Below are 12,889 nucleotides of genomic sequence, written 5' to 3'. Positions count from 1 at the left end.
AGTCTGGCTGCACAACTGATTGGCAAATGTACTGCAAATGGAGAAATCATGTGACTAAACTCAATAAAAAGCAGATGATCCTACACTATGAAACAAAGATAAATGACAAAGAATGATAGTAAAAAACTTTGGAGCACTTTAAATGACATTTTGGGCAAAAAGGCAAACTCAGCTCCATCATTCATTGAGTTAGATGGCTCATTCATCACAAAACCCACTGATATTGGCAATTATTTTAATGATTATTTGCCCTCAGGCCTGGAGGGAAGCAAAAGTAATTCCGCTACCCAAGAATAGGAAAGCCCCCTTTACTGGCTCAAATAGCCGACCAATCAGCCTGTTACCGACCCTTAGTAAACACAAATGACTGATGATTGGCTGAGAGAAATTGATGATAAAAAGATTGTGGCAACTGTTATGTTAGAATTCAGTGCGGCTTTTGACATTATCGATCATGTTCTGCTGATGGAAAAACATATGTGTTATGGCTTTATACCCCCTGCTATATTGTGGACAAGGAGTTATCTGTCTAACAGAACACAGAGGGTGTTCTTTAATGGAAGCCTTTTCAACATAATCCAGGTAGAATCAGGAATTATCCAGGGCAGCTGTCTAGGCCCCTTACTTTTTTCAATCTTTACTAATGACATGCCACTGGCCTTGAGTAAAGCCGACATGTCTATGTATGCGGATGACTCAACACTATGCACGTCAGCTACTACAGTGAGTGAAATCACTGCAACACTTAAAGAGCTGCAGTTAGTTTCAGAATGTGTGGCAAGGAACAAGTTATTCCTAAATAAGAAATAAAACTAAAAGCATTGTATTTGGTTGTAGCGTCATACCCAAGAAGACTCAATGCTGTAATCGCTGTCGAAGGTTCTTCAACAAAGTACTGAGTAAAGGCTCTGAACACTTAAAAATATATATATTTAACTAGGCAAGTCAGTTAAGAACAAATTCTTATTTACAATGTCGGCCTACCTAAAGGCAAAAGGCCTTCTGCGGGGACGGGGACTGGGATCAAACATTTTAAAAATATAGGACAAAACTCACATCATGACAAGAGAGACAACACAGCACTACATAAAAAGAGACCTTAAGACAACATTTACATACATGTGATATCAAAGTTTTTTATATATATATATATAAATTAGTCAAAAATGTCATTATGGGGTATTGTGTGTAAATTGATGAGGAATTTTAGAATAAGACTCTAACGTAACAAAATGTTGAGGTCAAGGGGTCTGAATACTTTCTGAAGGCAGTGTATCTTTTGAGGCCATTTAGATGCTGCTATCTGGTGGCAGAAGAAGAGAATGACACTTTCACATAAAAAGGTAAGAGACCTTTATCAAATACAGTACAGTGTGAAGATAGGCAGAAACTGCTTCTACAATAGAAATCCCCGATAACACTTGTAAGCGATGTCATGGCTACGTTGGCTAGTTAAGCTCATGCGTAGAAACACGTCGACGGGTGTAATGGTCGTCTCATACTGAAATGCGAACGTCAAATCAGGCATTCCTTAAAGTTGTTTTTGACGAAAATGAGAACGTGTCAGTTTGCGATGTTGCGTCTCTGGGTTTACTGGGTTTAGAAACTCTGTGCCTTCATGCTACGGGTGAGTAGACGTTCAAGCCCAGCACTGGTTGTCAACCCTTATTAATGACATATATCTACTTTGTGGTTGCTCCTTCAAACGTATTAAATTATTCCTGATGAAACATTTGTCAAGTTCTCCATCTTGTTGTAGTTGAGTCTGAATAGTTTGACTAGTATAAACTACAGTTCCCATGAGCGCTACGCTTCTCTTTACGCAATCCTGAGGATTTCTTATCAGCTTTTACGTAATGAAGCTAATTTTCGAAAGCAAAAGCCGGGAGCAAACTTCAACATAAAAGCCACCTCAGACTGAAATCCACAACATCTAGGCCTATTTTGAACTGTATTATATTGATAACAAATGCTCTTGTATCTGATTTTATATTGTAGGCCTACTGGACTCCAATGGGCTTGTTGAACAAAAATACTTAGAATCTAATATATATTTTTTATCATAACAGGACTTTTATTCTGACACCACTATTAATCCTCATTCTTGTCTACGTTTCTGGCTTACCCCCAATGTTAAACCGACCTCTACCGACCACGGGGATACAGAAAAACCGCGTCACCGTGAATTCAATTCACATCTCTTTTATCGGGTGAACGTGCCCCGGTGACAGTCCGTTCTCCCCGCAGTTATGAGGCTCCGCTGGTCCGGGGGCGTGCTGCTGTCGGTGGCGGCTGCCTACTACGTCTATACTCCGTTACCGAGTACGGTGAGCGAGCCCTGGAAGCTCATTCTGCTGGACGCGCTGTTTCGGAGCTTCATACATGCGGTAGGACTGACTGGTAATGACTTGAAAATAGAATAGAACGTATTAGTTAAGGCAGGTGTTTTGCTGTAAATAGTATTGAATACTAGAATTAGTCGGTTCATGACATTAGTGCAGTGAACTGGTTAGCCTATGGGTCCCATCAGGTCATATAGCCCACAGGACAGTCAAATAACCTATAGTACCTTGACAGTCCATTAAGGGCACCAATCAGGGGCGTCATGCACCCCAAAAATCTGTGGGGGCACAAGGGGGGTGTGGTCTGGGGAATACATTTGAGAATTGCGCATTTTTCAAAAACCTGAGACAGCTTTCCCCTGCAATCTAGAGCCATAATAAATATGCTTAATTCTATGTAAAAAATCGGTCTATTTCTATATATTTTTAAAATTTTACCCCATTTTCTCCTCAATTTAGTTAAGACCTTGTCTCATCGCTGCAACTCCCCAACAGTCTTGGGAGAGGCGAAGGTCGAGACATGCGTCCTCTGAAACATGACCCGCCAAGCCACGCTGCTTCTTAACACACTGCTCACTTAATCCGGAAGTCAGCCGCACCAATGTGTCGGAGGAAACAAAGTTCGACCCTCCCCTAACCCAAGCGGCGCTGGGCCAATTGTGTGCCGCCCTATGGGTTCCCAGGCTGTAGTGGCGAATCCCAGGCTGTAGTGGCGCCTTAGCACTGCACTGCTCCACTTGGGAGGCCAATACAACTATATTTCTTCATATCTAAGCATACCTCTTGAGCTATCTGTATCCTGCTGACTAGTGTTTTTTTTATAAAAACAAACTAAATATGCTTTTCTACATCTCTGCTAATATCTGTGTCTTATTCAGTACATTTAGTTATTGCTTGCTTTTCTAAAGTCTACCAACCTTGCCAGCAGGCATGCCAGCTAAGATAGATGGACAAGCTAGCTTGTCTAACTTGATTGATAGCCTGAAATGGCTTATTGGTAGCTAGTTATGAAGTTGGGAGATTGGGAACCTATCTGGGCTAGTTAAACCCAGCTTCAAATAATTGCTAAGTGGCTAGTAGCTTTACAGAGAAAAAATAAATACAAATGATATATATCAACAGGACAAATCTGAGGGGGCACGTACCCCTGTGCCCCCTATGGGCATGACGCCTCTGGTAATAGTGTTTTGGGTTGGAGAATAGTAGCATGACATTATAGGCCTTTACTTGACCAGACCTCCTGAACTTTGAACCTCTATCATTGGCCAACTACAATAAGTACACACACACATGCACACAGGCCTTGTGTGGTGATACGTTTAGTACACTGCATTCTTTTCCAGAAAGTAGGCTGGCCCTCCTTGAAGTCACGTAGGTTGATTCATCGATATCTTTTTATCTATAAATCTCTCTTACAAAAACTCCCGCCGTGCCTAACATCATTATTCATCTTTAGTTACCATATCCGATCTCAGGGATGGCTAACCCTGAAAATGCCTTTGGTCTCCTCAGAGTTAGGTAAAAGTGCTCTCAGTTTATTTGCATCCCATGTATAGAACAGATTGGAGATCTCCTTGTTGTGGAATGTGGTTGTTTTTCTTGACTATTTGTATTTTTTACATTGTGTTCTTTTTTGAGAAAATTGTGTATATGCAGGGCTCCTTGCTCCCTTGCAAAAGAGACCTTGGTCTCAATAGTGACTCCATTCAAATAAATAAATAATGAAAATTGTCGCAGTGGTCACTGACCTTGTGCAACAGTGTCAACAACAGTAAGGATCTGATGAAATAGAGAGTGTGGAGTGGCTGAGAGTCATCAACACGCCTTAACCCGTGTCTCTACCTAACCTCCCTCTAACCTGAACTACCAGTCCAAACACCTACCTAGCTTATTAGTAATACTGTAGACGATTACACACTGATCACACTGAGACCTGCAGTACCAGTCCCCACACCCTATACAGTATATCTGGATGGCTGGTTGTAGTTTATACATCCTGTCACTGTGTGCATATATTAAACTGAGCGTGTGTGTGTGTTCCAGGGTGATGTGGCGCAAGCTCTAGGGGTGTGTCACAGTGTCCATATGTTGAACTCTGTGGTGTCTCGGTTGGAGGTGATTGAGCCATGGTCTAGTCCTACTGTACGTGTCACTGACTCCGCCTTGGGGGGCGTGCCCGCACGAGTGTTCCAGCCAGTTGGAGGAGGAGCCACGCTCAGGAGGGGAGTGCTTTACTTCCATGGTGGGGGATGGGCCCTTGGCAGCGGACGTAAGTGTGTGTGTGCTAGAGTGTCTTTTTAAACTTTCCATATGTGTTTATGCACAAAATGTTCTGCATTTGTATGTATGTGTAGGAATGAGATCTTATGACCTGCTGTGTAGGAGGATGGCTGAAGAGCTGGATACAGTCGTTGTGTCGGTTGAGTGAGTATCAGAACCACTAATACTTAAAAAAAACATATCTACATAAATCATATGAGAACCGAACTGGCAACCGGAAGGCTACCATTGTGCCCATGAGCAAGGCTCTTATACTAACTTAACTTATGGTGTGTTAATTGTTGTTACCATAGTTACCGCTTGGCCCCTGATGCAGTGTTTCCAGACCAGTACCATGATGCTCTAGCAGCGTCCAGGGCCTTCCTGTCCCCAGAGGTCTTGCAGCGCTATGGGGTGAACCCAGCCAGGGTGGGGGTGTCTGGAGACAGCTCTGGGGGGAACCTCGCTGCAGCCGTGGCCCAGCGGGTACACACATGTAAACGTACACACATGCAGACACACACACTCACACACAAACAGTCACACACTATCACATTCTTTTTCTGGACACAGATTTCTGCAGATGACAGTATGAGTGTGAAGTTCAGTATCCAGGCGTTGATCTACCCAGTCCTCCAGGCTCTAGACCTGAACACCCCGTCCTACCAACAGAACCACAACGTACCCATCCTGCACCGACACCTCATGGCCAGGTACAGTACACACACACACACACACACACACACACACACACACACACACACACACCTGTTACTAACCTTCCTCTCGCTCTCTAGGTTCTGGCTGATTTACCTGGGGGCTGATCCCTCTCTCCTCCCTCATCTCCTCTCCTCCCCCTCCTCCCTCCTTCATCCCTCCATCCCCCCTTCCATCCGTTCTCATCTCAACTGGACCTCCCTGCTCGCGGCCAAACACCAAAAGCATTACCGGCCCGTTGGCATGGAGACTGGGTCGCGGGAGGTCACGTGGATAGTGCCGGGGTTGGTGGATGTTCGAGCGGCACCGTTGCTTGCAGAACAGGGGATTCTGGGTAGAACGCCGCGAGCGTACGTGATGACGTGTGAGTTCGACGTTCTGAGGGACGATGGGTTGATGTACGCCAGGAGACTACAGGACGCGGGCGTCACGGTTACCAGTGTTCACTATGACGACGGTTTCCACGGCTGCATGGTCTTCTCCTTTTGGCCGTTTTTGTCCTCCGTTGGCCAGAGGAGTCTGGACAACTACATCCAGTGGCTAGACCACAACCTCTAGAACAGCCATACTCAACAGGCGGACCGCAGTCTGGAACCGGACCCAGAAGAGGGTCGATACGGACAGTGTGTTTAAAATCAATTTTTTAAGAAATCAATCAGGCTTTTAACTTACTGCTGTTGAGTAGTTATCATGGGCAGGGGACTCGACCCCAAGGGGGCCCCCATGGATTTTGTTGAATCACTCAGGTATCATATGAACACACATAAGAAGTCATGGAAAAATGTGTAGAATTGCAGGAAATTTGCTTTAAAACTGCAACAGTTTTTTTTGCCTCATGTCAAATTGTGTGGAATTGCAGAAAAATTGCTTTAAAACTGCAAGTTTTTTCTCCGCCAGCAGAAGGGGTGTGAATTGTTTGAACAGTTTGGAGTTACATGCGTTGCGAAGGGCGGGTTTGTTACTACGCCGACTGATGACAATACCCATCCGGACCTTTGCCACTTAGGAAATTTGTGTGACCAGACCATCTAAAATAGTAGTCTAGACCACGACAGAACCCTATGGAACCCAAGTTATGTTTAGAATCAAAACTATAGGATCACAACCTAGAACCCAATAGGAGCACCACTAGGACTAAAATGTCCAGGCAACCAGACCTCCCATGCCTCTTTCCTTTTGACTACCTAGCTGATCCTGTGGTTTTTCAATGTAAAGACAGTGAACTGTCAGCTGTCTATGGAAACTGATTTAAAGCTTTGAATGCTAACAGTCTGATACACTGAAAGACTGACCAACATACACATCTGTGTGGAATCTCTGGGTTGTGCAATAATATGTTGTATTTATTTATTTGACCATTCCAAGCTTAGAGAAGCAGGCAGAAGAGAGCCAAAAACAGACCTCACCACATGTTTTAACTACAGCCCCTGAGGAACAGTGTTTTACTAGGGTATAGGACCACTAAGAGAGAAACTGACACGGCATGAGACCAGACAGGCTGAAAAAGATTTTTTATAGATATTATTTTAGAAATGAAGTAACTCACTGGGCAAAAATGGTTGAATCAACATTTTTTCCACTTAAAAAAAATCTGTGATGGAAAGCTGATTGGATTTGCAAAAAATCATTAACCTAAGGGAATTTTGTCATTTTTTTTCAACCAACTTTTGACCTAAATCCAATGACATGGTGAAATTGTTTGTTGATTTCACGTTGAATTCGCGTGATTGACAACTCAACCAAATGTAAATCAAAACTACACGTTGAAATGACGTCTGTGCCCAGTGTGAAGATATGTTATGTGCAGAGAGAGAGAACATTGACCATAGAACGTGTGTGTTTTTATTATAAGGAATATTGTCTGTTCTAAATGCGTCCGAGGATCAGGTGTTGGTGTAATGTGAAGATATAAAGCCATGTGAACCAGGAATTCTAGGTATTCCAAATGGGCGTCTTTTCTTTTAGAAAGATCTGTCCTCCTTTCTCACACAATGTACATAGCTGTTGGTTTGGCCTATTATGTTGATGTGTTTTCCTTTTCCATTTTTTTTTTCAATTTCAATGTACTTTAGGCCTGGCCAAAGTCATACATTTAGACATATGGCTCTGGGCCTGGCTATTGACCCTGGGTGTGATACCACTACTCGACAGATGGTGACACTGTTGTGCTCTACAGATTAGAAAACCCCTTCCAAGAATCAACTGATTGTAAACTGGTAGGGAACAAAGGCCTCCGTTTGAGCTTCAAAACTGTGAACAGTTTTATATTATCACTGAAGAGATTTTAAACTAATGAATATATGTACATAAAATATATATTTATCTGATGTTGAGTCTAAATGGATCTGAAGTTTCAGTGGTGTGTATTGGTTCAGCTAACTTCCTGTTCTGAGCACAGTATTGTAATACAGTATACTTACAGGTGAAAAATGTTTTTATTTTATTTAACTAGGCAAGTCAGTTAAGAACAAATGCTGATTTACAATGACGGCCTACCCCAGCCAACCCGTAACCCGGATGACACTGGGCCAATTGTGTGCCGCCCTATGGGACTCCCAATCACAGCCGGATGTGATACAGCCTGGATTTGAACCAGGGACTGTAGTGACACCTCTTGCACTGAGATGCAGTGCCACTCAGGAGGTGAAAAATGTTATTCTTGTTAAAAATAACAATTGTGTGTGTGTGTGCTGTTCCAGTTTAAAGAATGCAGTTTGAACCTTCAGGGTGTTTTGAAGCTGAGTGGCACGTCTCTTTATTGCTACAGGGTAAAATCACACAGAGACAGAGACAGAGACAGAGACAGATACATACATACATACATACATACATACATACATACATACATACATACATACATACATACATACATACAGTGCACACACATACACTAACACATGCACACACACATACACGCACACTAGCACTCCAGCTATGTGAGTGTGTGAATTGAATGGTAGCAGAAGGTTTTAGGCAGGAGATGGCGTCCCAAATTGAGAATTAGGGAACCTGTTCTAATTTTCTATCTTTCACGCTCTCCCCTTGCATTCTCTTTCTTGACTTCTGCCTTCCTTTCTTTCCTGGTCTCTGTCTCTCTACCTCCTATTTCTTTTCTTTCTCACACCCTGAAGAGGAAGAGGGTAACCTGACCCATCAGATGATCACATGACCTGTGACATGACAGTAGAAGGTGAACAGGTACAGTACATGCTCGATCAACACATCTGAGTGTGTGTGTGTGTGCACAAGGGACTGCATGTTAGTGTGTTTGTGCGTGTCCCTGACCTTGTTTGGGGAGTCAGTCTCTGTGCCCTGGGGAGTAACCTGTTAATCACTTGCTGCTGGATGATTATTTCAAAAGAAAACAAAACCTACAGAATGAAAATGGAGAGGATGTGAAAAAAGAAGTGTGGGAGTCGATGGGGTAATGTGAGAGGAGAATGTTATCACTGAGAGTAAAGGTTACATTGTTCACTGCTTCCTGACAGGGAAAATGAGGGAGAGAGATGGAGGGGGGAGTAGGGGAGGAATAAGTAGGGAAAGAGAGAGAGAGAGAATGGGAGGAAGAGGGGTAGAGAGAGTGAGAGTTTGTGCTTCAGGGCAGTGTGTATCTAGCCCTGTTTATACCTGATTAAAAGATGCATTGTGATCAGATTTTTTGGACCACCTCCGGAGGTAGTCAGGCACGCATTGTGCCTAGATATCTTACTAATGTAGATATCTTACTAATCTGGAAAGTGAAATCACATCAAATCTTATTTGTCACATGCTTTGTAAACAGCAGGTGTGGACTAACAGTGAAATGCTTACATATATAAGGTGGGGCTTCCGTGTATGCCAATTATTCAATGTGTATTCTTAAAAAAAATAATATGAATGTATTTATTTTAAGATGCAATAAGTCAACGGTGCTACCTGTCAATGATATTAGAGGCCGGTATAATGATATTTTAAATGGTTTGACCATCCAGATATGTTTACACTTGATTGAGGAGGTGGTCAGGACGAGCTGATCACAATCAAATCAGTGTGTCCTTTAATTGTTTACACCTGTCTAAAAATGTGGGCACAATGAGGATGTGGACCTGATCATGACACAGGGCGCATGTTAGCACCAGGTAGAAAATGGGCTTCTGATATTGTATCTCACCCCCCCCCCCCCCTCCCCCCCCACGTCGTAGGTTGGTTCTGACTGACTGCCTGATTCCTGAAGTGAAATGAGGCATTGAGTTAGCAGCTCCCACTACGATGGTGCTAGTTACACACACACAGTCATACAGTCACACAGTCAGTATATCAACTTTAGTTGGGGCTTTTCCTGGCGTCAGAAAAAATAAAGATGCCAAAAACAGATCTCTGGAAAACCCAACATTTCCTCATTGGCCATTGGTCGGTTCTCTGATTCCCAATCTTCCAATTGGCCCATTCTATTGTCTCCCGCCTCCCACCCCCCTGTAGTGTGCGTGTGCCAGATATTACTGCAATGGTCATGGATGCATTGTTTAGCTGTATTGTGTGTGTGTGTGTTACAGCCGTGTGGTTGACTGAATTGTTTAACTGGGAGAGAGTTCTGAGGAGGTCATGTCAACAACAAGGTCTAGAGAGAGAGTTGGGAAAGAAACAGAAAATAGAGAGTGGGGGAGTAGAGTAGTAGTACAGTATTATTATTATTAGTAGTAGTACTGTATTATTATTAGTAGTAGTAGTACTGTATTATTATTAGTAGTAGTAGTACTGTATTATTAGTAGTAGTAGTAGTACTGTATTATTAGTAGTAGTACTGTATTATTATTATTATTAGTAGTACAGTATTATTATTATTAGTAGTAGTACTGTATTATTAGTAGTAGTAGTACTGTATTATTATTATTAGTAGTAGTACTGTATTATTAGTAGTAGTAGTACTGTATTATTATTAGTAGTAGTAATACTGTATTATTAGTAGTAGTACTGTATTATTATTAGTAGTAGTAGTACTGTATTATTATTATTAGTAGTAGTACAGTATTATTATTAGTAGTAGTAGTACTGTATTATTATTAGTAGTAGTAGTACTGTATTATTATTAGTAGTAGTAGTACTGTATTATTATTATTAGTAGTAGTACTGTATTATTATTAGTAGTAGTAGTACTGTATTATTATTATTAGTAGTAGTAGTACTGTATTATTATTAGTAGTAGTAGTAGTACTGTTATTATTAGTAGTAGTAGTACTGTATTATTATTAGTAGTAGTAGTACTGTATTATTATTATTAGTAGTAGTACTGTATTATTATTAGTAGTAGTAGTAGTACTGTATTATTATTATTAGTAGTAGTAGTACAGTATTATTATTATTAGTAGTAGTAGTACTGTATTATTATTAGTAGTAGTAGTACTGTATTATTAGTAGTAGTACTGTATTATTATTATTAGTAGTAGTACTGTATTATTATTAGTAGTAGTAGTACAGTATTATTATTAATAGTAGTAGTACTGTATTATTATTATTAGTAGTAGTACTGTATTATTAGTAGTAGTAGTAGTACAGTATTATTATTATTATTAGTAGTGCTGTATTATTATTAGTAGTAGTAGTAGTAGTACTGTATTATTATTATTATTAGTAGTAGTAGTACTGTATTATTATTAGTAGTAGTAGTACTGTATTATTATTAGTAGTAGTAGTAGTACTGTATTATTATTATTAGTAGTAGTACTGTATTATTAGTAGTAGTAGTAGTACTGTATTATTATTAGTAGTAGTAGTACTGTATTATTAGTAGTAGTAGTAGTACTGTATTATTAGTAGTAGTAGTAGTAGTACTGTATTATTATTATTAGTAGTAGTAGTACTGTATTATTATTATTATTAGTAGTAGTACTGTATTATTATTAGTAGTAGTAGTACTGTATTATTATTATTAGTAGTAGTAGTACTGTATTATTATTATTAGTAGTAGTACTGTATTATTATTATTAGTAGTAGTAGTACTGTATTATTATTAGTAGTAGTAGTACTGTATTATTATTAGTAGTAGTAGTACTGTATTATTATTAGTAGTAGTAGTACTGTATTATTAGTAGTAGTAGTAGTACTGTATTATTAGTAGTAGTAGTAGTAGTACTGTATTATTATTATTAGTAGTAGTAGTACTGTATTATTATTATTAGTAGTAGTACTGTATTATTATTATTAGTAGTAGTACTGTATTATTATTAGTAGTAGTAGTACAGTATTATTATTATTATTAGTAGTACTGTATTATTATTATTAGTAGTAGTAGTAGTACTGTATTATTATTATTAGTAGTAGTAGTAGTACTGTATTATTAGTAGTAGTAGTAGTAGTACTGTATTATTATTATTAGTAGTAGTAGTACTGTATTATTATTAGTAGTAGTAGTAGTACTGTATTATTATTATTATTATTAGTAGTACTGTATTATTATTATTAGTAGTAGTAGTACAGTATTATTATTATTATTAGTAGTACTGTATTATTATTAGTAGTAGTAGTACTGTATTATTATTATTAGTAGTAGTAGTACTGTATTATTATTATTATTAGTAGTAGTACTGTATTATTATTATTAGTAGTAGTACTGTATTATTATTAGTAGTAGTAATACTAATAATAAGGGCTTTCTCCTATAGATCTCCATTTTTATGGAACGGTCTGCCTACCCTGTGAGAGACGCAGATTCGGTCTCAACCTTTAAGTCTTTACTGAAGACTTATCTCTTCAGTAGGTCATATGATTGAGTGTAGTCTGGCCCAGGAGGGTGAAGGTGAACGGAAAGGCTCTGGAGCAACGAACCGCCCTTGCTGTCTCTGCCTGGCCGGTTCCCCTCTCTCCACTGGGATTCTCTGCCTCTTACTGTCACTGGCTTACTGGTGCTCTTTCATGCCGTCCCTGGGAGGGGTGCGTCACTTGAGTGGGTTGAGTTACTGACGTGATCTTCCTGTCTGGGTTGGCGCCCCCCCTGGGTTTGTGCTGTGGTGGAGATCTTTGTGGGCTATACTCGGCCTTGTCTCAGGATTGTAAGTTGGTGGTTGAAGATATCCCTCTAGTGGTGCGGGGGCTGTGCTATGGCAAAGTGGGTGGGGTTTTTCCTTCCTGTTTGGCCCTGTCCGGGGGTATCTTCGGATGGGGCCACAGTGTCTCCTGACCGCTCCTGTCTCAGCCTCCAGTATTTATGCTGCAGTAGTTTGTGTCGGGGGGCTAGGGTCAGTTGGTTATACCTGGAGTACTTCTCCTGTCTTATCCAGTGTCCTGTGTGAATTTAAGTATGCTCTCTCTAATTCTCTCGTTCTCTCTTTCTTTCTCTCTCTCTGAGAACCTGAGCCCTAGGACCATACGTCACGGCTAACCGGGCATGATGACTCCTTGCTGTCCCCAGTCCACCTGGCCTTGCTGCTATTCCAGTTTCAACTGTTCTGCCTGCGGTTATGGAACCGCCACCTGTCTCAGACCTGCTGTTTTCATCTCTTAATGATCGGCTATGAAAAGCCAACTGAAAATTATTCATGATTATTATTTGACCATGCTTGTCACTTATGAACATTTTGAACATCTTGGCATAGTTC

The 12,889-nt window shown here is 40.5% G+C and overlaps 1 protein-coding gene across 5 annotated transcripts; it reads left to right on the top strand.

Annotated features, from left to right (window-relative positions):
* Positions 1-1,369: 1,369 nt before the first annotated feature.
* Positions 1,370-7,645, top strand: LOC129823212 (neutral cholesterol ester hydrolase 1-like). 5 transcript variants are annotated; one of them, XM_055882070.1, is made up of 7 exons: positions 1,370-1,627; positions 2,248-2,387; positions 4,386-4,611; positions 4,697-4,766; positions 4,916-5,087; positions 5,175-5,314; positions 5,399-7,645. In XM_055882070.1, the coding sequence occupies exons 1-7, from the start codon at positions 1,507-1,509 to the stop codon at positions 5,874-5,876; spliced, it is 1,347 nt and encodes a 448-aa protein (XP_055738045.1). In that variant the 5' UTR covers positions 1,370-1,506; the 3' UTR covers positions 5,877-7,645. The 5 variants fall into 5 exon arrangements, with proteins under 5 accessions (XP_055738045.1, XP_055738043.1, XP_055738041.1 ...); XM_055882067.1 differs by lacking the exon at positions 1,370-1,627 and having other exon boundaries at positions 2,109-2,387; XM_055882068.1 differs by lacking the exon at positions 2,248-2,387 and having other exon boundaries at positions 4,916-5,314.
* Positions 7,646-12,889: the final 5,244 nt, after the last annotated feature.

Source organism: Salvelinus fontinalis, chromosome 25, assembly GCF_029448725.1.
Source record: "Salvelinus fontinalis isolate EN_2023a chromosome 25, ASM2944872v1, whole genome shotgun sequence".
Classification (NCBI taxonomy): Eukaryota; Metazoa; Chordata; class Actinopteri; order Salmoniformes; family Salmonidae; genus Salvelinus; species Salvelinus fontinalis.
This window is presented reverse-complemented; position numbering and strand designations above follow the sequence as displayed.

What these genes read in the sequence shown, in the direction of transcription:
- LOC129823212 (XM_055882070.1), top strand. Translation starts at nt 1,507, where the DNA reads ATGCGAACGTCAAATCAGGCATTCCTTAAAGTTGTTTTTGACGAAAAT. An exon ending in TTCGGAGCTTCATACATGCG is followed by an intron (nt 2,388 to 4,385) that starts GTAGGACTGACT and finishes TGTGTGTTCCAG; the next exon opens with GGTGATGTGGCGCAAGCTCT. An exon ending in ACAGTCGTTGTGTCGGTTGA is followed by an intron (nt 4,767 to 4,915) that starts GTGAGTATCAGA and finishes TTGTTACCATAG; the next exon opens with TTACCGCTTGGCCCCTGATG.